Genomic DNA, 26052 nt, shown 5'->3' with positions numbered 1-26052 from the left:
TAATTGTATTTCGCTTCCTAGAATCCTTTGCTGTCATAAAAACGAACGTTTCTCTTGTGTCTTAATATAGATCCTACTGATACCTCACATTTTAACATCATGTTCTTAGTCATTATGAAACTTCCTTTTTTTATTCTTCTGGGCTCTGCTGGACACCATGTCTCCACTGTTCCTGTTAAAATTGCAGGTAGTCTGGGGCAGGGGTTCATTGTTCAAATTTTGCTGCTTAGTAAGCCAGGCTTTTTGAAAGTTTGCTCTGCCTTAGGCGCCCAGGTCCATTCCTGTGGGAGGAGAAGGTAAAGGTCTTCCAGTTATTGAGTTCTCACCTACCTTATGCAAAAACAGCTGATGGAGGTGACAGCCTTTTGAATTGCCCCTGCTGAAAGATGGCTTGCTTGAGTTCAATCCTTATTAGACAGCACATTTGTAGTGAGAAGAGCCTGTAGGCTCTAACAGCATCTCCTGCAATGAAAAAGCTAGCTGATGTCGAGAGACGAGGCCATGTAAAACCAGACTCTGCCTGTTCTTACATTCACAGTGTCACATAAAGATGACAGCTGGTACTTCTAACGTACGGAAGGGATGGCCAGATGCCCCAGACCACGCTGCTCACCCACACCCGCTACAGCTGATGTTCCAGATCTGAGTGCGTAGGAGATGCAATATGTGAACAACTGTCACACCCACCACAACATCAAACTTAGCATTAAAAAGCTGGAAGGAATGCAGTGTGCAGCTCAACAAAATTTAAGTTTCAGATCTAATAGGAGTGGTGCTTATCTGTGGGTTTGGTTATCCCATGATTAATCAGCCTTCTGTTTGGATGAAGGTTGCACTTCAGGAGCATCAGCTGCCCCTGCATAGAGTTTTGAGTGAGCATTTTACTGGGACTGAGGTGTGAATGCATCTGTGCTCCTGCTGCCTAGTAGAAGAGACTAGCGGAAGTGTAGAGGCTACCGCACTGAGTAATGGGCCCAATTCTTTGTGACAAGCATTTAAGGAATATTCTCCCTTCTCCTCCCTCACCTCTATTGGTGGGGGATGGAGATCGGGTCTCCTATGTCTGGTTCTTCCCTCACTTGCACAGTGTATCCTGGAGTCCCTTATCCCCCAGACATTGGTTCTAGAGGCAGGAGGATGTGGCCAAAACCAAGTGATAATTTCTACAAAGAAAACAAAATGCTATGTTTGTTTAAGCAGTTTTGGTGTGGCTATTGCTTTTCTTTTCCTCTTTGCGACTAGCTAAACTCAGTGTTCTGCATACTGGTGGAGCTTGAATGCTTCCTAAAGAAAGGAGTCATGCAGATACATTTTAAGTTTTGCTTTCTGTGACCACTGGTGTAGACAGCCATTGTAAGTTGCCTTGTCTGTAGTTTAGCAGGGGGAGGAGAAAGTAAGCAAGCTTTTAAACTCAAGTAGAAAAGTTAGGTCTTCTAAGCAGAGTCTTTTAAGTGCCTCTCTGGTTGTGTCTTTAAGGACTCTGTACTATACTTCTCACTGCTCATTCTTTTATAGTTATTCCTGGTTTTGTACAGACTGCATCACTTGACATTATAGTACTTCTACCACTCACTTGTTTGGAGCAACTCCCTGACTATACAAGGAGCTTAAGTGCTTGAGACTGTTACATGCCTAAAACTCAATGGCAAGTTGTGTGACTGGATTGCTCCCTAAACATAGTGTTTAGTTAGCTTTTAATAAACATTTTATATACTTAAAACGCTAAGTTTGGTATCAGATCTGAATATAAGTGGTAGAAGCTAACATTAAGACCCATGATCAAAAGGAAAACCCCATGTTCCCTGAAGAACACAGCAGTTGCAATTTGCTTGCCAAGGTTTGAGAACGATGACCAGAATCTATTGAGTGATAGTCGTAAGGCCCTGAAGGGAGGACAACGGGGCTGGAGGAGAGACTACAGAGGGTTTTTATGATAGAGACATTTCCCTCCTTTCTTACCACTATGCATATTACAGCCTCAGTCTTGCTCATAGGATTAATAATTTGCATGGCTGACTGCACAATGAGTGTATGCTCTGAAAACTTATTTCCACTAGAGAAAAACACAAGACTGTTAAACATCCTTTTGATTTGTGAGTGACACAAATTAAAAAACTCAAAGGTGAGTGTCGAGGAATGTTAATATAGTACATTATCGTTTGAATCCAGAGAAGCATATAAGCACATGCTTAAATAAATGCGTATGTGGCACTACTTTAATGATACAGTTCAGTAATATGCTAAAAGCAGAGTGACATGAAAACTGTTATACCAATGCAAAAGTACCTCTGACTGATACCACCACTCCCTTGTTCTTACAAGAACAGTTTTCTAGGGGGGGCAAAGGGAAATGACTCCTTTTCAAAGCAAACTGGTTATACTGGTATAAAACCTACAGGTAGATCAGCTGAAGCTTATAGGATTTGAGCGTGCACTCAGCTCTCTGTTAAAGTGAGGGTGAAGTGTGTGTGCTAGGCTGCTTTAGTCCTGAATGCTACTACTGAAGAACTCTAGGGCAGTGTTCTCCAAACATTTTTACACCCTTATCAGTAGAAATTTTTTGAGCAGGTGCCCCCAATCTATGTTACTTATTTATAAATTATATACATGCAGTATTGTACTAATATACGACATATATCATAAAACATACACAAAATAGAAATTTAAAAAGTATGAAAGATGAAATTAAACACTATTTAAAAATTTTATTTATTAACAGTACAAAAAATACCTTCTTCTAGCACCCCAATAGATTGTCTTGTGTACTCCCTGGGGTGGGCGCGCCCCACGTTGGAGGAGACCACTGCACTAGGGGATATAACAGGATCTTGATATGAAGTTCGTATGTAAGCAAGCAGTCAGTGCCTGGCAAGCAGGACTGTGGTCAGTTGTGTCCCTCTCTGCCAGACCACTTCAGTTCAGGCCCAGGCAGAGAAGGTCTATAAAGTGGCTTGCCTCTCCCTGCCAGGCGTACTACCAGACCCAGATTAGTATTTAGCTGTGATGAAAAGCAGTATGTTCACCTGCTTCCTCTGTCTTCTCTCTCCCTTCTCTCTCCTCCCCAAATAAATAACATTCTAGCTTACTTAGTGGGTTGAGGTTTTGATGACACTGGGTTATAAAAAATCCAGGCCCAGCCTTGCTAATAATCTGAAGGCTTTTTTTTCCCACTAAAACATTGATGGGGGTTATAGCACTTAGGACCTCGTTGAATCTGGCCCTAAGGGAGGAATGTAATCAATTCTTGATGTGGAAGGGAAAATGCTGCCTGTTCAGGGCCATTCACAGTTAGTGAGGAAGAAAGGAGCCGCATCAGAGATGATGGAAAAAGCTGATGGGGTTGAATGAGATGCAGTAGGTCTCTTTTACTTTTCTTAATTTCATGAGGTGGTCAACATAAAGAATGAATGGAGAGAAATGTTGCTTAAATGAGAGACCTTTGTGAATGTAGCAACAAGCAGCTGACGAAGTGGAAGGGCAATGCAAAGGAGCAGATCTGTCTATAATATAAAACCAGCTTTAGCAGTTAAGTCTGGAAGGCTTAGGAAGCAGGAGGCTCCCTGTGGAGATAAGTATTCTTCTGTGTTTGCCTCGCCGTTCCTGCACACAGAGCCAAGAGAGCAGGGAGAGACTTAGCAACCAAAACTTGAGGTTCTCGGATACTCCTTTTCCTGGGGGATTCCATATTCAAAGAGCGCGTAAGAACCAAATCAGAAAATGAAAGAAGGCTTGGAAACAGATGAGCATTCTTGACACCAGAGCTGCAATGCTGTTACCTTGGCTGGAGCAGCCGCATAGGCTGATCTCTCCTGGAGAGCAAGTTGGCGCTGGGGTTTCTGATAAACGAACGCTGACCGAGGCAGCGTCTCAGGGAGGGCATGAAGGGAGGTCTCAGCTTTCTAGAAAACACAGTGGTAACGAGGCAGAGGATGTCAGTAGCAATGAAGGGAAGAAGAGTTTTGCCATGTGAGAGCAGTGGCTTGCTTAAATAACCCTCAATTTTTTGTTATTTAAGTGGAGGCTGTGAGGCATCTAGAGAGTTGAATTTTCCTTGTAGAGAATGTTGTGGTGCTAGATAAACACTGATGTGCTCCACACAGATGTTGGGCAATTCCATGCCAGCAGGGACTGGCCAAAGCAAGAAAGGGACTTGCAACAGCAGCTCTATGTGAGTTGTTTCACATCTGCTATGAAATTAAATTCATTTTGGTGGGCTGGCTGCCTGGGCTATACAGAAGAGTACGGTTCTGCTTTTGCTCACTTGCAGAAATACGTACATCACCTTTTTGGTGTTTTGTTTTTAAGCCCACAGAATTTGAATCCACGCTTTAAGATTTTTGAATGCTTCTTCCGTTATGTTGAGAGTGATTGAAGAGGGTGTAGGTGCAGCACGCTCATACCTGTGGATTGTAGGAAAAGAGGCAGGGAATACAACTTTCAGCGTTTTCATGGAACACTACACTGTCTTCAAAATGAAAGAGAAAAGTCTCTAGCGGCAGACCTCCTTCACCAGTAGTTATGGCATTTGATCTGTGCTTCCCTGCTAATTAGGTATTCCTTGCCAGAAAGGGTTTAATGGAAAAATGATGTATGAAAGTACGACTGTAGACGTCAGTGCTGCGTTAATTCACATGGGCCGGTGCTTGGGAGCAAGGGAGAGAAGTGGAACAGGAACCAGAGGGGGCTGGGACATCTAATTTTTCTTTTTGAGCAGCCACAGGCTGGCCAGGCAGAGGTGCAGATCTTTATTCAGGGACTTACAACTGAGTAACATACAGTTGGACACACTCCTAACCAGGGCTGACCCTGCTGACGACCGGTTGCATCTGACAGCTAATCCTTGCCTCAAAACATGTATCCTTAGAAACAGCAGTTGTAGACTTGAAGAATTCATACTAACGTAAGCCTCATCTTATCTCTTAAGTGAAATGCCAGAAGAACAGGAAACTTTGAGGTATGGCAGTGTCTCAAAAACGCAGGAGGAAGGGTGGGGAAGGCAGCAGAGAAGTGGAGCCTGGGGAAGGTCAGGGTCAGATAACAGCAAGCAGCTGGGGAAGGCTGGGAATGTGCAGAATGGAGCAAAGGAAAACAGGGCATAGGTCCCAGTGCCAGCCTGCGACATGGATAAGCCAGAAGCACAGATGCTATGATTAGCCTCAGATAGCAGAGCGTATCAGTCACAGAGTAAAACATTCGGGGAGGTGGACTCCCAGTTCCTGAACTCGGGAAATATTTGCTCTGGCTTGGTGGGCAGGCAGTTTGGAAGGGAAGCACCACTTTTGTCTTTGAGCAGCAGTCAAAATTCACTGTCCTTATTTAAATGGGAACTTTTCCAGTTACTTGTCACCGAGTAAATATACTCCTTCATCATATCATGAAATCATAAGCCAGCCTGATATGAAAACAGCAGCTTACATCTTTGCCCTTTAAGAAAACCAATCTATAAGTAGATAACAGCATGCAGGACAGGACATGAGGCCAGAGTTTACAGGGCAAAAAACATACTTAGAAATTCCTTATTACTATGTTAGTAAAACATTACCTTAAGCATGCCATTGACTCTGCCTATGGCCTGTAAGCAGTCACAGGCTTTTGTTCCAGACAGATTTTTCCTAATCATGGAGGATTTAGCTCTGGTGTAGTATCCAAAGATCTGTTCTGAATCTGACTTCAAAGACTGTGGGCTTCTTCTGTAAGAAGAAGAATATAGCTAGGAAATGTGAAGCTCCAGTCACTGAGGTCTTGAGCTATAAACGTCCTAATCTGTGGTTAGAGAGTGGGAAGCTATTACTTCTGTTGTGATAATGCCCAGAAGCCTCTGTAGGAACCCTTAATGTGAAGTGCTTGGCACTTTGCAAACAGAAGGACACGTTTTGCAGTGGTTGTTCCCATGTTACTAATTTAAATTTACCTTCCAGGTGCATCCTGTATAATTATACCTGCAAATTCAAGGAGCTGATGTTTGGGCCTGGTTTTTATATAGCAGAAAGACTTACTGGCTTTGTCTCCTACTCCACTACTTAATATGACCCAGATTTCAACAACTTTTTTTTTTTCTCTGTGTGTGTGTGTGTGTGTGAGCACACAATGAAATTCTTTGAAAGTCTCTGCTGTATGAAATCTCTGTTGCTGCTGGGTCCAAAATGAGAAATGCCAGCTCCTTCCTCCTTTTATAAGCTGAGGTATGTTCTTACGGTGATTAAATCCTGTGGGGTCTTTCAGCTTTTATTGGTTCATCTGTTGGCAGCCCCCAAGAAGAGTAGAGAAGATGATCTCCAAGTGTAGCTGCGATCTGGTCTGATGGATGGCTACCAGTGAGCAGTGCCTGTCTGGCGACCTCAAGTTTTTTTCTCTGCCTGATCTCAGAGTACAGCATACTAAGACTGCGTTTGAGGAGGTGGACTTTGGCTCCAAAGTAACAAAGCATCTCTCCTGAAAGGCTGTGGGGGAAGACACATGATGCTCTTCTTTGGAAACCTAGTTCCATTGCCTGGTTTCTGGCTGCTTGTGCCCTGGCAGCTGTGCAGCATGGTGTGGGCCATGGGGGGAGCTGGCGGCTGGGTACTGAGCAGTTACGCTGGCTGCACACAGTAGCTGGGCAGAGGTTGCAGAAGTGGTGCTGTGTTGCTGAGGGACTGCTATTTCTAGGTCCCGCTCTGACTTCACTACACTGTTTAGCTCCAAGTTGTGCTTCTGGCTCGCTCCCTGCAGATACAACTCCCTGAAAGCCTTCCCGGGGGGTACAGTGGTTTGTAAACATGTCTGCATCACCCTGGAGTTAACACAGGCTGTACAAGCAGTAAATTCACCTTTTTGCACAGATGATTGCATTTTAATTTTTTTTTTTACACTTTATTGTTGAAGGAATGCTCTGGTTTCTTAAAACTGAGACGTTGTGGGTTTCTAAGAGTTACTAGGAAGCCTAAGCAGTTGGAGTGCTGTGGAGTGTGTCGTGTATCCTACACGTGGTAAGAGGATTAGAGATATTGATGTGCATGGTATATAGAAGTAATTTATTGAACTTTTCAGCTCCTTGGCTATTCTGAGTACAGATGTTCAGACAGCCTGTGGCACTGATCGTTTCTAAGGGCTGGCAGAACAAGGATGGAAAAAGGCAGTCTAACAAGAGGGGCAGGAGTAAGAGAGCAAAAAGAAAACAGCACACAAAGTGATACTGTGCATGCATAAAGGAGCCCTGGCCCTAGCAAGGATTGCAAATACATGACCTCCACTTGCATCTTCTCAGCTGTCCTAAGAAAATGCTTAGACTTTCATCTGCCCCTAAGCCTAATGCACCAGAAAGGAACATGTGGTTTGTAACTGCTTGTCCGAAGGTATTTGAGGATGTTGGGGAGGAACATGGAGAATATAAAGTGGGAAAATTACAGTTTTAAAAGCAGCTGTGTAAATGCAGATGTGTTATGATCTTCTCTGATAGAGATGGGTGCAGCCTTCAAATTGAGGGTGCCTGTGACTGAAGTGTTGATTTATTTTATTATTATGATCTCTAAAGTGATGAGAGTTCCTTTGCCTCCCAGTCTGGGGTGAGCCCAGCAGAGAAACCTTGTCTTGCTGGGCAGCTTGTGAAGCTCACCTAGAAATGCAGGGGCATGCTTTCTTACAGAGAGCAGTAAAATCCAAGGGAGGCTGGTACAGCCCAAAGGAAGCAGGTTTGGAAAAATAGTCTGAATATCATCTCCGTGGAGCTCCTGGCACCAACCTTCTTGGACAGATTCTGGGTTTTGAGCTCTTTTAGCTGGGCTGCAGGAAGAGCACCTTGCCCATCACCCTCTCCCAGGTGGGTGCAGCGGTAGGTGCTTAGTTCTGTGCATGGGAAGTAGCATCGAATGCTTTGGGGACTATGTGCTTACCCTAACAGCTATTCTCAGTCATCTCCAGGAAGAGGCTGTAGCTGCTGGGAAGCAATTGCACAGACCAGTACTGTAGCTACCTTAGTCATGTGGGATGGAGATGAATCATGAGGAGGTTCTGTACCGAGATTAATGTTCTTGCATGAAAAGGTTGTCTCCAATGCTTTACTGAACTGTCTGGATTTCCAGTTAATATTTTATTTATTATTATTATTATTATTATTATTATTATTATTATTTTATTTTAAATAATTTTTGAACAAAGCAGAAAACCATTTCCTCATGAGACTTGCTCAGAAACAAGAGGTTCATTTTTCAGTGGCCTCTGTGTGTGTTGCATATAAAAGTTGACGTGAAGGCCTTCAGCATCTCATTAGCTGGGTCACTTGCTTATTGACTTTTATTTACAAAAGAGAAATTAAAGGTTCTGATGACTTGCCTGGAAAGCATGCTAGGCTATTTTCCCTTCTTCAAATACAAAATCCTTCCCATTGGAGGCAGGGTCCTGACATCAACTATTGCTAATGCTTATACAGGTGGATTTTTATTTTAAATTGCTGGAAAGGGGCAAGTTGCATGCAGGTAATGGTATTTATGAACAGCGTGCACTAGAACAGACCAGGAGCCCAGAAGAGAAAGATGTGAAGGTGGGTTGCATCTGCAAAAGCTGCTAGTGTGGGCCCCCCACCATGGGACCACCAAATCAGCCTTCTGGGATGTAGCTATGAGGGTTACGCTGCTGGTAACGGAAGTTGTGCTGACGTAGAACTATCCATCCTGCTTTGTAGAGTTATTTCATAAATGTGCACAGCTGTGCCTACAGCCAGATGTGTAACTGCTCTGTGATCTACCGAAAGCTGTATTACAGATGGCATATGAAGTCAGCATGTTGATGGTTGTCTCTAACCTGCTAGATACGCTCAGGGTCAGCTGGACTGCCAGGAGCAGCCAATCTGCCCTGATGGTGGAGTGCAGTAAAATGTTACTATAAAACTGCAGTGGCAAAAGAAAGTGCAGTGGGCTATTGCCATGGAAGCTGCTGCAGCAGGAATTCCCCTGACGAGGGACAAACGCGTTCAGTCCCACAGCCAAATGAATAGTCTGCAAAGCATTATGTAAGCTGATGCGATACGGTACTGTTTCAGCATTGACTCTGCTGCTTTTTCAGGTGTTTGGCTTTTTAAAATAATTTTAACCGTAAGACCTTGTACCAGTGTTTGGGAGGTTATGTTGGATGTTGATAATGCTGATGGGTGGGTTGTAAGATCTCGCCACAGAAATGAAGTAAGTGTATAATTAAAGGTGTCAACATTACCTGCAGTGGGCTTTTTATTCTTTCTACTTCACTTGTCGCAGCTTGAAGGCTTTGTATCTTTAAAACATGATGGTAAACAAAAAGAAATACTCTCTTAACTATGTTTTTTGACTGTGGCTTAAATCTGCAACAAGCTGCACTTCCATGGAAAACTGCCACCACATCTCTCACATATTCGCATTCTCAGACCGGTGCTGTTGGTGGGATAGCGTGCATTTGGTCAGTGAGACGGGCATAAGACCCACCTGCTTGGTCCCCTGAAGATGCCCAGAAATTTAACTATTTTCATATGGTGTCTTATCACATGTGGTAACCTGTTGAGTGACGGCCAAAATCCTTTACCCTTGGCATCCCAGTCTTGTTCTTGTTGCCCCACTGAAGTTCTTCGCCTTGTCCAGGCTGAACTGCGAGCTAGCGCACAGCAGCATAGGGCAGGGGGAATGGGCAGGGTGCCCTGGTTGTCACGCAGGGCCTTGGGAGGCCACCGTCACATCGTCTTATATTGGGTGGGAACAGGTACCTTACTTGTCCCTGATCTACGCTAGGTTGACATGCTGGACTTGACTCTCAAGGGTTTTGCTGTAATGATGAAGAAAGTGAGATGAGAATCTGGGTCCAGTACATAGCAGGGAAACAAGCTGAGTTGCAGGAAGTTCCTTAGTTTAGTAAATACTTTGCTAAATTTTACCATTTAGTTTAAATTTTACTGTTGGGTTTACTAAATAAATGCTTTGTTTATTTAACTTGTCACAACTGAGTGCTGTCTGGTGTGGAGGCCAAGGGACTCTTTCGACCAGAGTCAGCACAGAGCGGCTGTGTCCTGGTTTTCAGTCCTTTTTCATTTGTCCTTGGATCACTTTTAGACCCAGCTCTTAATTCTCTCTATGGACAGAAGTCAGAGTGCAACGTGTGGATTGCTTTGTTGCTGATGCTGTGAGGAAAACAATCCTTTTTAATGCTGGGGAGGGAAGAGAAAGTGCCCTTTCACGGAAGCTGTTTGAGACAATTTTTCTGACTGTGGTTATTATGTGCAGACGTGGAGGCATTGTCAAATGCTTACTTACAGAGCTTGGAAAAGTCAAATCACACTTTGCTAAATAGCTTGGAATAAACTTAGCTGAAAACAAACATAGAGCAAAAGTGTATGTTACTGAGTGCCCAGGCAAGGGTGCAAAGTAAGTTTCTGGGGGAAGGTGACCTAGTAAAAACTCACCTAGAAGCATAGGCTGCTGAGAGAGCCCTTACAGTCTAAAAGGAGAAGCATCTTTGGAAGGATTATGTTCAGTTTCTTATTCCTTGTCTAAGAATGCCAATATAGTGCCTTTTTGAGGGTTGGTGGGTTTTTTATTTATTGCATCCTCGTAGGCTGGCTTTGAGCTCCAAGTGACTCCACAGTATGGATCATGTTTTGATCATTTATATAGAATTCTTGTGCTAGGTGGACCTAAAGGAAAGTAAGATTCATCTACCAAAAGAACTAATGCAAACATCCTCTTGCCCTAAAATATTGGTTAGAACCACAGCTGGTATAAATTAGGATAACTCCTTTGACTTGACCAGACTTGTCAGTGAAGCTTTGGTTGCTTTTTTTAATGAAGATGAACGAAATACATGCAGCATAATATCCTACATTAAAGACCTGGATACTTGCTGTCCAGTTCCTGCAGGGGAGCAGTATGTGAAATAAACTGGAGTAAAACACAGAAGAGAACTGCTATGTTCACTTACTTCAAGCTGTCTTGACAGGCTTGTCATAAGGCTGTCAAACAGGCTATGGCTTGAGGTGCATTTCTTCCAGGCCATTAAGAATAGAACTGATATGAAAACTGATTTTCTGGCAAGCCAGATAAGGTCCAGTGCTTCCAAAACTTACGCGAGGGAACTTAGTGCAAAACTGAAATTCTGAAAAATCTCGCTTGGGAAATATTAAAACATTGGTTTTGTTGCTGGTTTTTTTCAGCTCTTTATATTGGTCTCCGCTCATTGAGAAAGATGAAAATTGTTTTAACTGTCTCTCATATTACATCAATTGACACTTTCCATGAAAATGTCATGATTTTTTTGATGAATGTGTATTTTCTGACAGAAATCTTCCATCAGCATTTTTTGATGTTCTCTAAATAAGACCCAAAAATCACGTTATGTACTTTTGTAAAGGTAACTTCTCAGGAATATAAAACAGTCTATAATTGCTTGGACTTAGGAAGAAGAAATTAATTGGCTTTTCAAACCCTGGCCATTGAGAGCTGTGCCATATGTCAGAGCATTCCCAATTGCCAGAAAATAACAGGTTCTGGATAGATTTTTCTTAGGTATGTATCTGTATATAATACACCTAAATGCGCTATCCTCATACTTGACTATGAATTGTTAGATTTTTGCTCAAAGAGGACAATAAAATGACTGCTAAATTATTAAACTGATGCTTCTACCACTCCTGTGCCTGATTCAGGAGTATTGGGATCTGCTCAGTAGCTAATGAAGCTAAATTAATTTCAAAGTCAGCCCTAGATTAGTTCTGTACAAGGTTTGTTTCCAAACCATGCAATTTGCCTTGGCATTCATATGTTAATATCAAGGTAACGGGGTATTTTACCATGAACCTTGGTTACGCTTTTGAAGACTTACGCAAGTAAGTCTTTTGCACAGCAGAGCAAAAGGAGAATTTTCTTCCACTGTATTTTCTTCTTACACATCTGATTTATTCTGCCCCAAATGACAACGCTTTTGACCTCCTCAAGATTTGTATGTTATGTTGTAAGCACTGATAGATTACAGTAGGTTTCAAAACTTTCCATCTTTTATTCTGAGTCTGTGAACCCTGAGCTACTGAATAACAGATCGGTAATCAGAACAGGAAAGATGGAAAAAGGTAAAATAACCTATTAACAATGTGCACTCAAATTAGTCCCGCAAACCAGTTAAGTAAAGAAAAAGCAGTTTATTTACCTGGAGTTCTTATTTTTCTTGAAGTCCTGCTCAGTAAGAAAGGCTAGAAACACTGGTGGGATTGGAGCAGGGGGAAGAACATGGCTGGTGGGGACCCACCCAACAGAGAAGACAAGAGGTTATAGGACGACATGCAGGGGCTGCCTGAAGAATGGTCACACAGAAGTTTCATGTAAATCTTTCTGGGTTTTCTGCAATGTTTATGTTTGCTGAGAAGTTGAGCATGTAGCCTGCTCTTTTGCCAGGCATCTGACCCAGGAAGGCTGCTGCAGTTTGCCCTGAGCTGAGCCGAGCCAAAATGGGCTCTGCAATGCGTGCAGTCTGAGGGAGAGGTGCCAGCCTCCGCACCACAATCATATCTCCAGTACGGAAACACAAGTGGCTTTCCCTGCTTAGCTTCTCCATTTCCTTTGAGTCTATTCTTATGATTTAAATAGCTATGGCTCTGGGGGAGACATTACTCCTGAGCACAAAACAGAATAATGGGACCAACCTGGTCAAAATAGGATCTAGGAACAGTAATGACTCGCAAGGTGATTGCTGCTGATTGCACATTCAAGTTTTTGCTGGTAGACAGGGTAAGAAGGAAGAAGGAGAGTTTGTGGGTGCACATTGTATCGTAACAGAGGAAGTTTATGTTATGTTCCATATTCTGCAAAGTCACTTAAAGCAAGCCCAAAGTGCTAGTGCTGGCGTGTGTGCTGCCCAGCCAGAGGTTACTCAGTAAAGCCCTGTCTCCACCCTAGGTGCGCACAGACCACTGGGTCTAGCTGGCCGTTTGGAAACTCCGAGAGTGCTTTTGTGCTCTGACTCTATAACATATATTGGAAATCCCGATTGGTTTTTAAAGCAAAAAAACCTACATAAATAAATGTATTCTCCATGCACACGCTTTAGGACAGAGGAGAAAGAAAAATCTGAATTTGACATACAGTCATAATTGTACATTCATTCTGAGGATGGGAGGCTAGACAAAGCCACTATTTTATTTGGCTGAGTAAAGCTGTGAAAGGTAAACGGTGCATGTATGGAACACTGAACGCTTTTCATATCAGTATTTTTTGGGTAAGTGCCATTTAAGTCAATGTAAGAATCCTTAAAAAGTGCAAATCCATTCTTCAGGTTTCTTACACAGTTGGCTCTATATATGGGATATATTTGTGTACTTAGATAGAAAGTCATATTTAAATAATTTGTTTTAGGCTAGTCATTAACTATGCAAAACCCAATTCATGTTAAAAATTCAGTTCTCTTCCTACAGAAATTCAATGATGTCACTCTTGTTTTATTGCATATCAGTAAATTACAAATCAATTGTGCTCATTTTAGCAATAAAGGCTGTTTTTTAAGACAATGAGATTATGCAGAGGCTTCCAGAATTATATTTAGTCAACAATTAGGTTGATGTTTGAGTCAGAACGTGATTCAGCTCACTTTTTTAGAGTGTGGGTTCTGCATGGCCAATGGGATACAAATCTTGCATATTTGTTTCAAGAAGGAGAGCAGATAGGAGATTCTGTGCAGCTGGAGCAGGCCTGCTGGGAAAGAAAGGATTGTCCTATCCAGTATACCTGGCAGTTTTCCATAATCGCTTTTCAAGGTAAACTTGTGCAGCTACTGCAAATTTAATTACATCAAAAGTACCTTTTTGTGCTTCTGACTGCTATTGACTTCCTAAAGATGGAGTCCAGCACACACCTATTGTCCATATCCACCTGTCTCAAGACCAACATATTTCACTTCATAGGACTTAATGCTCTATGAATACATCTTGTTTGCCGTAGGCAAGATTTAAAATGTTACCCCCACTCCCAGCTTCTGCTTCTAAAGGCAAGAATTTAAAAACTACCTCTGTGCTCTGCCTGGAAGGTTGCCTGGCCACTGGAGTTGAATTCAGTAGCTACTCAAGACTTCATGTGTAACTAGGAATACACTCTGTGCAGTGTGTTGTTATGAGAAAGCCATATCTACTGTAGAATGTCAAAACTTGATTAAGTTGTGGGGAAGAAGGAAGCAATGTACTATAAGTCATTCATACAGAATCATTTGTAGAGCATTTTATGTCAGCTATAACAGTCTAGCAGGTGCTAGCAGAATATAAAACTCCTGATCAAAAGAAGAGGACTCTTTGTTAAGAGGCTTTATTATTGCAATATCTATTAAGGTTAAGTAAATATATCTGTTCTAGTCCCATAGTTTTCACTTGGTAATGAAAACCTTTTATCGTTTAAGCTGAAATTTTCTGCTCTGTCCTTACCAGAACATGGTTTGTGTGGAGCTCTTTACTCTGGTCTTGCTGTATAGAGGAATGTGTTTTCAACTGAACTGTTTCACTATCAGTTTCTCAATCTCACAAATTAAAATTGGAAAGTAATCTTTAAATATAGGTTTCTTTCCCCACTGCCCTTGGGGTGGAGGGGGGGAAATCCACTTTTGTTTGCTTTTTTGGCATTCTTTGCAATCTGAAGGTTCGCTGTTTCAATGTCTTGGTGCTATTTTTGCTGTCCTTCTAGTGGCTTGAGTTCACCAGAGCGCACCCAAACATTAAGGCTTAAGAGCAAGTCCAACCACTGTGTCTTTCCTCATAGGACTTTTTCATGCAAAATTTCTGGAAGCCATAGTTGTTGCTGTAACTTAAGGATGTGAGCTAAGATACAGGGGTACTGGAGAATGTGACCTGACCAACACGGTAGTGGATCTTTGCAGAGCCAGACTGTAGCATGGCAAATCTCGTGCTCTGATTCAGCTGGGAGAGCTGATACTGAGATCCAAGCAGCCACGTAGTGCAAGTAAGACTCACGCTTGTTAGGCGGAACTTCAAATGAGAAGCTGTTTCCTGCTTTTGATCAGGAAGAGTACTTTTCAGACAGTCCCAAGGCTGATGGCTGTTAAACTAAGGCGCAGTGTTTATTGGACCCAACTCTTAGTTTGGGGTTACAATCATGACACTATCTTTTGCCAAGGGATGTAGAACTGCTCTTAAGCACTGCCCTGTCTGTTGGATTTGTCCATGCTGCCCCTCTCAGGTCTATTGATTTTCACTGCTTCTGTAGGAGAACAGAGAATGTCCCTGTCTCCATAGCCCTTACCTGGTGACTAAAGCACTTCCACGGGGTGGGAGCATGAAAAACACTACTTTTAAAATGGAGCTTAATTAGTTTATGGAAGGGATTAGAGGAGAGAGGGCTGTAAGGACTGGTGTCTGTGTCCCTGGTATTGCAGGCTCGATGTTCCTAATTTGGCTTAATATAATCTGGTGACTGACTGGATAACCTTGTTACACTGATGCAGTGCTGCCAACCCTTAGAGCCTCCCTTTCTCCCCCACTTCTGGAATAGTGGAAACTGGCAGAGAAGGTGCAAGATCAGTGAAAAGCTGGAGTAATGACAGCATGGGACTGCAAGGCTTGCTACGTTATGGGTGGAAGAGGACCAGGGTATGCATTGTCATGCTAAAAATATTCCCTGTGATGTGGGAGAGCGACCCTAGCCACGTGGTGGCTTTGATTTGTTCTGGTAACGTGCTCTCTTGGGGATGCCGGAGCGCAGGATGAGGCTCCAATGGGGTGACAGAGACACAGAATTCAAAAGTGCGTAGGCATGATCTGCATAGCTCTGTGTGTGGGGCAGAAGCAGATTTGAAAGTCACAGGATTAATGACAACAAAGTGGGCAGGAATTGGAGGTGCAAAAGAAAAGGTGGGATCAAGTTCTAGTGCCTAGGAATCATGTCAGCTGGGATGGGGGCAGCACTCTCTCTGGAGGGCTCAGACACCTTCCTTCTGCGCTGTTTTGAGGAAGGCACTGCTTTGACACGCGTATGGACAAATAAAAGACTATCCAGAAAAAGGCCAAAACAGCTGCTGATGGTGTAAGGTACAGATAGTGCATAAGTGGAAAAATTAAATGCGTGCTGCCTCACAGACCTGCATGCTACAAACTGAAGAGTGTGCAGAGCAGAGGAAGAAACTACTCAGTGTATTGTATTTGTATCATATAGGAGGAAGACAGAGAATATGGGGGGGGCAAGTTTCCTGGTGAGATCTGTCAGACAGTGGGTACACTTTGAAAGGAATTAGCTGACATGCCATCACTTTGGCCTTGTTTTCCTGCTTTAGGAAAGTTATTCCTGCTTTAAATTGCTAGTGTTGGACATGCCTCGTGATGATCAGGAGTGAGCTTATCTTCCCTTCTTGCTTTTGTCCTAGGTCCAACACGAAAAATGCCCCTGACTGCCAGTGCCATGGACTTTTTTCAACTCTTTGTCCCTGACAACGTACTAAAGAATATGGTGGTCCAAACCAACATGTATGCCAAGAAGTACCAGGAGAGGTTCGGTAGTGACGATGCCTGGATTGACGTCACCTTGACAGAAATGAAGGCCTTCTTAGGCTACATGATATCAACAAGCATCCACCACTGTGAGTCTGTTCTTAGCATCTGGAGCAGTGGCTTCTACAGCAACAAGAGCATTGCACTTATCATGACACAATCACGGTTTGAGAAGATCTTGAAGTACTTCCACATTGTGGCCTTCCGCTCAAGCCAGACAACGCATGGCCTCTACAAAATCCAGCCTTTTCTGGACTCTCTGCAGAATGGTTTTGACTCTGCTTTTAGACCTTCACAAGCCCAGGTAAGAGCTAACCTGTTGGCAGGGAACATCCAACCTACGTGCTTTAGGTTGTCTTGCTATGACTGAAAGCACAGAGCACAGCTGCCTGAAGAAAGAGCTGGGACTTCACAGCGTGAAGCCATGCTGTGGTGCCTCCATGAAGCATGAGAGAAAGCAGCACTGTCCTGTGCGAGTGCTCAGCAACGTCTGACTTATAGCTCTGCAGTGCAGGTACCTGGCATGTTTCAATAGGAATGATGCTCTCTGAGCTGGGGCTATTTGCTTTCGTGGTCTAAACAAGCCTGGAGACTTGTCAGTGAGGTTGGCACCACTAGGTTTTGCTGTCCTGAGGATGGGAGGTTGCAGGTTGCTCCTGTGAGGGAGAGTGGAAAGGGCAGAGCCAGTGCAGCTGGGCTGGAGGGAAAACCTGTAGCTGCTCCTGCTACAGGCTGAGGGTTGGATGCAGGAGCTGAGTTTGCTAGGAGTCCCTGACCTTAGCAGTAGGTGCTTGCCATATAGTCTGGCAGCACAGCTACCTCCTCACGACTGGGCAAAGGGAGAATAAGAGGGGAGCAGGTGCCTTTGCTTGCTGTGGTTGTCAGCTGCCCTCAGCAGCACTGCCTGTGCCTTGTCCCAGTCCTGGTTTTTAATGATGGGTGATGCTCCTATGGAAAAACTTATTGATGTGTGGATTTGCAACCAAAGTGCCAGTGAACTGGAAATGTTTCTAGACTACCAGGAATAAAAGTAAACAGGACTCCAGTGAATTTTCATTTCCAGATACAATTAGGGGTACAGCAGAATGCCATTCTGTAGGGAGACTGCTCCGTAGACTGGGCAGGCAATGGGAGGAACTAAATATAGAAACTTATGTAGCTGGTGGTTGTCTGACTACAGCTGTACAGTTGAACTTTTTTTTTAAAAGTGCGAAGAAATCTTTTCTTAATATTCGTCATATCCTATTTAAACGTTGTTCCAGTACAAATGATCTCCTTTTGGAGCTGTTGCTACTGGTCGCGTTCAGACGTCTGGAAAGATAAAGGAATAAACATGAAATATGTTACTGCTTGAAATAACTTTTCAATCAACTCTCGTTTTCAGAATATAAAGATTTCACCTAGACATTTGGAAAGGGCATTGTGTCCATTGTCCTCTTTTTCTTCCTGTTTCTTCTCTGAAGCATCACATTTTTGCCCACTGCACAAAATTAATTAAGACATAGGTGCATCACATCCATTGGAGTGTGCCTAAAATAAATTGGGAGTAATTACAGGGTTTTTTTTCTATTTTACAGACAATGAAAATCATACCTGTATAATTCAGGACAACATAGCTGTCTAAAAAGCTGTTACAATAGAGAAGGGAGGAGTGTTCTCACTAAGCCATGCCAGCAAGGTGCATTTCCATCAAGACAAAACAGGCAGTGAGAAACACGGTATTGTTGGGACCGAACTTTCATTAAGATATGAAATCTAACCCTTATGGCCACTGACTTTAATGGCCGGAAGATAAAGGCTTCAGAAATGTGATCACTGTGTCTAATGTAAATGCTTATAATGGTGTGCTGTGGGACATGCTGTGAGTGCAAATCCATTAAAGGATAAAATTTGATTTGCATGTATATCCCTTCTCCCATCCCCCCTCCTGAGCAAGGTTTGAGAATTGAATTGACAAAATCATAGTGTCCTGTTTGCAGTGGCAAAACGTCTAAATCTCCACGAACAAAATGCATGCTTGTGCTGAGCTTGGTAAGGAGATGCTACTTTAAAAAAACAAAGGGGGGAAGAAGTAGTGACAGCCCAATTCTCTTCCCCCTCCACTTCTCTGCTGCCTTGTCAGTGTTTACGTCAGTGATTTCTATACAGCATGTTTCAATGGTATTGAGCAGAACAAAAAGGACTAAAATACAGCATCAAAAATAACCCTGAGAAAGAAAAAGGTTTTTGAATCTGTTGTTAAAAATACTCTAGTGTAGCGCCGGTAGCCTACTGGGGGATGTTCCAGGCCTCCTCCTGAAAGGAGCCTTGTGCCCAACGTCCTCCTGGGTGCCATCAGGCAGGGCTGCACACTACCTGTCTCAAAAGACGTGGACCCCATCTGCTCAAAGCAGCAGGAGAGACCTCTCCCTGGAAATTGTCTTGAGTGCAGATTAGCAGACAGCAGTAAACATCACACCCAGAATGTCAGGCCCAGTGAGAAATAATAGAAATAATGAAAAATAATAACCCAGTTGCACAGAAACAAAGGGAAAAGACAAGGGGAAAGACCCATTCGGATGGGCTTTTGGATGTGCTGCCTCTTAAACATGACACTTGTGGTATCTGTGTGGCTTGTACTTGGGCCGCAATCTATGCTCAAGCTTTAGGCTGACATCGTGTCCGTGGCATCAAGCAGAGGAGTGACTTGGGCTCCTTGCTGTTGTATGCAGCAAGGATGTTTGGGCTCATAGGTAGACTTGTTACTGACTTTCTTCCTCTGTCAGAGTGGGCTCACAGAACACGGGTTAGGAAGATGTTGTGTTTAACTCATCCCTACGGACAGAGCAGACAGTCTGCATCCAGCAGGCAGTGCAACATCTGCCTTCACAGTTATTTCTTCTATAGATCTGATGTTTTCTTTTTGGAGAGCTAGAAAAGATTCTTCAAGTGGAATTTTTGACAGGAAATACTTAGGGTTTTTTTTTTTCTCATATGTAAACCCCCCCAAATGTGCATGCAAAAATGACACCACAGTTTCTATGAAAGGAAACAAGAGGGAGAGAGAACTAGGTCAATATGCCAAAACAAAGAAAACCATCTAATCTAGTGAATTATAATTATTTTGCTAAATATACTGAGCAAACAAAAGAAAATAATTACTCTCTAGCTTATGAAGATATTGAAAGCCCAGAACATTGTAATTGTGTATCAGCAGCGCTAGCTTCAATTTCCAAAGTAAAAAAAAAAAAGCTGTTCTGACCTAGATTGGATAGGAATGACAGGAATATTCTCTGCATCCTACCTCTCCCCAACATTTTCTGTATAAATAACTGCTGCCTCTACCTGAGCAACAAGAGGTGGAGTTTTGGGTCTGTTCCTGGAATCAGTGTTATCTCTTTGCTGCTTAGCTTTGTAGCTGTGCTACTGTCTACAAGTGGAAGCCTGAAGACAGGGAGGATGCCCTGCCTGAGCTTGGGATGTGTACTGCAGCAAATTCAAGGGTACTCACCTGCCAAGGGTAGACACCGAACTCCAGAAACCAGAGGAGCTCAGGAAAATAACATCACTGCTCAAATATCCTTCTGTGCCTGCTGCGTATTTATATGCTTGTCAGCAGGATGCGACTAGACAGGATTGCTGTCTCTGGCTGCCCCCGACTGACATGGGAGAGGTCAGGAGCACAACTCCAGGCACTTTCCTCATCCCTCTCCCTCCAAAGTACCTTCTCTTTGGCATCTTGGAACCAAACAGTTATGCATCTCCCCAGTGAGATGGCAGCTGGGAACAGTCGGCTTAAGTCCTTACCTCAGGCAGGAGTGAACTCCCTGGCAAAAAGAGAGACGTAACTCCAACCTCTTGCTCCAAGGGCATGGTGCTAAAGTCTGGCCAGGGGGCTTGTTTGTGTTTCGCTCTTGGTGGTATCATAGGGTGCAGCTAAGCAGTTTCAACACAGTTCTTCCAAACCAGCTCACAGCATTAGATGACAGCTTCTCTGAAAACACAGAGGCAAAACCTGGCTGATCACCCTGTAGCTCTTTTGTGTCCTCATGATTAAATGATTTGGTATTGGGCATTTCTGAATTATAAGATCTTGCTCAAGTCACACTTCTATATCTCAGTTTTCCTGTTTTCAAAATAATTCTTCATGAGTAAGGGTGCTGGTCCCAAACCAGGACTGTTCTGTCTTAACGGCTTCTGTGAGTGTAACGTGAAGACGTAAGTATTCAGAGGACGTCGGCCAAGTATAAGACATGGAGCAAGAGAAAGACAGACAGAGGAGCAATAAGAATATTGACTAGCAAGGTAAATTTCTGATGTCTGTAGCTCTTGGCCAGTTGATCCTCTGGTGAAGCCAGATTTTAGGAAGAGTTTGACAGCAGAAAATGATGAACCTTTATGGCTATTTTTAAATTACCTAATGGTAATAGAGTGCTGTAAGAATTGATTTTTTTTTTTTTCTTTAAAGAGAGTCAGTTGAAGACTGAACAAATGGGCAGAGGAGTGTGAAATCATGGCTCCATCGGAGGTGGGAGTTAACTTTTGAATGATGGCAAAGAGGATCAGTTAAATATGGATAGGCCAGACAGGACTTTGAAAGTGAAGGGAAAGAATCTGTCTAATGTATTGGAGAAGAAGAGCTATCAGAGAGAAATAAAGTGATGTGGCCAGTGTGATGGACTAGTAGAATGGCTTTCCAGCAGCAATCTGTAGGGCAGGACTGCCTTATGTTGAGGCCAAAAGGAAAACTTGCAGGATGGCTGTGGGCTTGGATGAAAACTTGACTGGATGGGTGGGTTGTTACTCTAAAATGAGTAATATTTTAGAGCTGTTACTCAGAAAGCATGGAAAATGCAGGCACTGCCTGGCTCAGAAGACCTTGCAAGGAGTTGGAGGTAAAGGCTGACATTCAGATTCACTGGCTAGTGAGATCTGCATTAGGAGGAGAGGGATGTCTGCAATGACCAAAAAAGGAGATAGTAAGGGGTTATCTTAAGGGGAAGGAGATGCTCTCAAATACAGCGTAATAAAATCAGAACTGACAGCTAGATATGCAAGCAGAGATGTCAGATGCTAGCAGAGAATTTATTTTAGACCAGAGGAGCTTTGGAGCAAAGAAGCAGAAGCACAAGCTATTACTGCAGAAGCAATGGTTGAATCTGTGCATACAGGTGCAGTTACACAGGGGACTCTGCACCTGGATGGTACCCACCAAAAACGAGAGACAAGGCAAGCTGAAGCAGTTTCTCCAGGAGACAGGCTGAAGAGACAGCCTATGTTGGGGATAGACACGGAGCGAAGAGAAGATGAGTGACCTCAAGGACACATTGGTTCATTATCTAAGACAACAGAGTCCAGGAAGTCCAAGTACAAAAGAGGTAGTGGCTCTGGGCTTTGCCTACAAGCCTATTTAGGCTGTGGTGAGAGCAGGATGGGTGGAACAGTGGAGTGGAAAGAGCTTTGGAGATGATCTAAAATGGAGAAGAAAGGCAGGCACTCCTGACAGTGGCTAGCTGTTTTGTTCAGTGAATGAAAGATGTTGTGAGATGGAGCAATTGCTGGAGAGGCAAGACTCCAACATGGGACTCCCACACTTGGAGTGCATGTACATATTGAGGGGAAAACAAAGAGTGAAAGTTTGGCAAGAAGATATAGCAGGGATGAGGATGGCTATAAAGAAGAGGGAAAAAAACCACCCCAATGGGATAGCTGTGGGGGAGCAAAGCAACTAGATGAGGAGCTTCTTGGAGCTGAAGAAAACTGGGGATTTGAGAGAAGGAAATGAGGATGATTTCTATGAAGAAATCCACAAGTTATCTGCATCAAAGGAAGTCAGAATAGGAAGAGGGAAGGGCTTGGGGAGTGATTCAAAGATGGTGAAGAGGCGGCCAGGAATACGTGTAGGAGTCAAGCCTGAAAGTAGATTTTTATCTGGGAAGATGAGAAGCAGGAAAGAATATGCTATGGGGGCAGTAAGCTCACTCCTGGAAAAGCGTGTATTGCAGCAACAGCAGGAATGGGGAATGGGGAAGGAGCAAATACCACTTTGCATGGGGATTTGGCAGAGATAGATTTGAGATTACAGGAGGAGCAAAGAGACTGAGAATGGAGGAGGGTGAACAAACTAATAGGACTGGCCAGTGGCAACAGGGCTACCTTTTGTCTTAAGAAAACCATGTCAGTGCCAGAAGCAACAAATTGCCCGCTTTGAAAATGAGACGGGGATCAGCTGTTCCAGCAGCAGGCACAGCCCATACAGTGCCTTGCTTGCGAAGTCCTTTACAGCTGTTGAGCAGTGGTTGCATATGGAGGAGGGATAATACTTGCCTCCCCACCTTCTCTGGAGGAAGCAAGAAGAGCAAGCTCCAGGGCTCTCATTTCAGTTTCCCTGTCTGTCCACATTCTGCCTTTGCAGCAACAGCAAATCTTGCCCTACTCTGTTTCCATTTTTGTTCCCTCTTCCCAGCGGTTCAGTAGGGAACTTGGTGGAGCATTAATCTTCTTATGGATAAATGGGAATGACTTAAACATTCAGGATAGGGGAAAGGAGGGGAAGCTCTGGGTCCTAGGGGAAGGCAGGGCTGAGCGTGGGCAGGGAGAAAAGGAAGATGGGGAGAGGTTTTCAAAATTCAGATTTGCTTTCTAAATTTAAGACTGACAGGCCTTACTGTGTCTTAGAAGGCAGAAAGAGCGTGAAGGGTAAGCAGGATGCAGTAGAGCTGCTGTGAGGACAGCTGATGCTGTGCTGCAGAGGAGGGAGCTGAGCTAATGACAGAGGGTAAAAAATGTTCTCAAGTGATGCTTATACAGCCTTTTCTTTCTGCTGCTCTCCATCCTACAGCGGGGGAGATTATAACAGTTGAACCACACCTCCCAGTGGGGTCTGGCAGGTAAGAGGGCCTTTCCAGAAGCTGAGGAATTCTTAAACAGTGTATCGCACCTCATCCCAAGGGATGTGGTCCTCCATTCTGCATGGAAGAGGCAGAAAGGCAAAAGCAAATGAGGGCATGTGTAATGTTTGCAAAACACTGTCAGAATTCCCTGAGGTAGAAGTGTGAAATGCCCCAGGTGGCCTTCAGCAAGGAAGAGCGGTGTTTTGTGTGGACCTTGAGAGAGGAGGAGGATGTGGCTCCAGTGGGGAAACAGGGCAGCTGCAGCTTTAAGAACAAATAGCTTTGTGTGCAGCTCTCCTTGCTCACATCTGCATTTTGGTGTATAATTTGAACATTTCACAAGAGTGCTTTCAGATGGTCCTGTGAATGTTTTATGAGCTGTTAAGAAGTGGAGTGCGTATAAATGAAAGTCTGCAGCCACCACTGCGTGGGGAGGGCATGGGTGCCTATTTTGGGCTGACAGAGTGATGTTCAACAAACGTCTTGTATTCAAGAGGCCAGCAGCTGCTCATCACTGGTACTTAACTGCTTACCCACCACATCTCTCCTATGAGCATCGCTCCCAGGTTTAATGCAGCTTTGTTCTCATTTCTGCCACTGGCTGTGTGCAGATGTGCGCAAAAGTCGCACACATGCAGATGTGGAAAGTGTCAGTCTGAGGGTGAGAGCCTCTGCATTGTGAATACCTGTATCTGAGCCTGTCTCCTGGCGTGATGGTCACTGGAAAAGTACGGGCTCCTTTAGATCATAACCCATCTGATTTATTTTACACGGGTCTTTAAAAGGGTATGAATTATGGCCTGCTGGGACTGCTTTCCCCTTGTGTGCTAGGAGGGGAGCCTGCAGCGACTTGCTCTGATTTAGATGTAGATGTCTGAATTTGGTCAGCGTTCATCAGCTGAGACCTTTCAACAGTTTCCAAGCGTTTGTACCCTGACAAGTGTCTTGCTAGACACCGTGCAGTCAGGGATGTGTATGTTATGCACAGCTACCTGTGAGCTGCGAGAAGGTGGTAGTGCTTTTCTATAGGTGGGTTCTATAGTGTAAAACCTAACGACTTTGCTGCAGAATTAATGGAGAGAAGTGTAACAAAACAGCTATAAGGAACAGGGAACCACTTACATCATCTGGATGCGGCAGGCAGAAATTGCTTCACATTCATAGATTTTCAGTACTTGCTTCAGTTTTGCCTTGTCTTTTTCTGTTCCTGCCTCTGGTCCTTTATCTTTGTCTCCTTTTGTCAAATTTTTCAAGAGAGGCTTCCCTGAAGCTGCTGCCACCAGGAAAAATGTCTTCTGTCTCTTTACCACCTCCTTAAGTGGCAGCAGAAAATATCTTTCTCCCTTAACTTCTCTCCCTCTTTGCCATGTGTTTTCCTTTGCTGTAACCAAGGAGTGTACCGTACAACATTTTGTAGGGGGTGTTTGGGGGGAAGACATTCTGCCGAACAAGATAAAGCTGATGATGAAGCTTGGAGAAGGATGCTGCTAACAATCCTCACCCTACCACGTCCCACCTCATTTTGGAGGGATGTTGAACTGTAGTTGATAGTGAGAGGTGAGAGCCATGCCTTGCAGTGTTTGCAAACCACATGTAGAGCAGCCATCCACAATGGAGCGTGCTTGGCCAGGCTTTGGTTTTTGTTGGGTGGCAGCATTGAACAAAAGTGGGTTTGCTCCTTTGTGTGAGGTGATGCGCACAAGCACAATGCAAGGATTTTATTTCCTTGGAAGAATTTAAAGCACCATTTTTTTCAGCAATCATATACTCTTCTATTTCTCCCTGTCCCCCCTTTTCTTGCCAATTGCAGGTACTACATGAGCCCCTGATTGATGAGGATCCTGTTTTCATTGCTACATGCACAGAGAGGGAGCTGCGCAAGAGGAAAAAGAGGAAATTCAGTCTCTGGGTTCGGCAGTGCTCATCCACTGGTTTCATCTGCCAGGTGGGTTTTACCTCTTCAGATGTCTTGATTCAGTGCCAGCAGGCCCTTAAATGTATTGCAGGACCAAAGGTTACAGTCACTTCTTGCCTTGCCGGGGGCTACAATCTGAAGGCAGCAGGCCTCTGCCTCCCACAGATACTAGGTCTGATGGAGGTTGATGACAAGTTCCTGATGCTCTGTCTGCTGTATGATTTAACTGAGGGTGCCTGTCTCTAATACCGTCCATCTGGCGGCCAGCCCTGAGCTAATTAAATTGAAGTGGAGTTAAAAGGTCTGTCTGTTTGTACATCCTAAGTTTATCTAAATGTCTAGGTACTGTGACTTCTGTCATTTTTAATGAGTCAGCTTCTCTCTCTAAGTATAACGCTGCATCTGTGATAGCCAGTGGTGTCCAATAGACTAAATCAATATGGTATCAAGATGTCCATTTTTCTGTGAGAAACGTTAGTGGAGTTTCCCATTACATCTCTTTTCACACCTCTACTTCTCTACCAAAGAAATAAAATCGGATGTGACTTCAAGGTGTGGTATAGGCTTGAGTGGGACACATATTAAAGGGTTTGTTTTTAGTGTTGCAAAGCATTGGGGATAACTTCTCAAATTCTCAGATTCCCCAATTGCTAATGTATTTTGAGAGCTCTCGAAAAATCTGGCTGTTTATTTTGATACCTAGAGGTGACTAGGCAGATATTTTCTGATATTTCTTTTTCCCACAAGCTTCTGTGAAAACATGGTGTCCTGCATGTTCCAGCAGCAGCGGTTCGAAGGTG

General features: G+C 43.7%; 1 protein-coding gene across 1 annotated transcript in view; it reads left to right on the top strand.

The window, feature by feature from the left end:
• The window catches only part of PGBD5 (piggyBac transposable element derived 5), a gene marked incomplete at its 5' end in the record, with an annotated part of 67584 nt that overhangs the window by 13936 nt on the left and 27596 nt on the right, over positions 1-26052 (top strand). The window contains 2 exons of the mRNA XM_082306352.1: positions 16342-16769; positions 25148-25282. Coding sequence (XP_082162478.1) covers positions 16342-16769; positions 25148-25282 — 563 coding nt within the window. The remainder of the gene's footprint in view (positions 1-16341; positions 16770-25147; positions 25283-26052) is intronic.

Source organism: Platalea leucorodia, assembly GCF_965183815.1.
Source record: "Platalea leucorodia genome assembly, chromosome: 3".
NCBI lineage: Eukaryota > Metazoa > Chordata > Aves > Pelecaniformes > Threskiornithidae > Platalea > Platalea leucorodia.
This window is presented reverse-complemented; position numbering and strand designations above follow the sequence as displayed.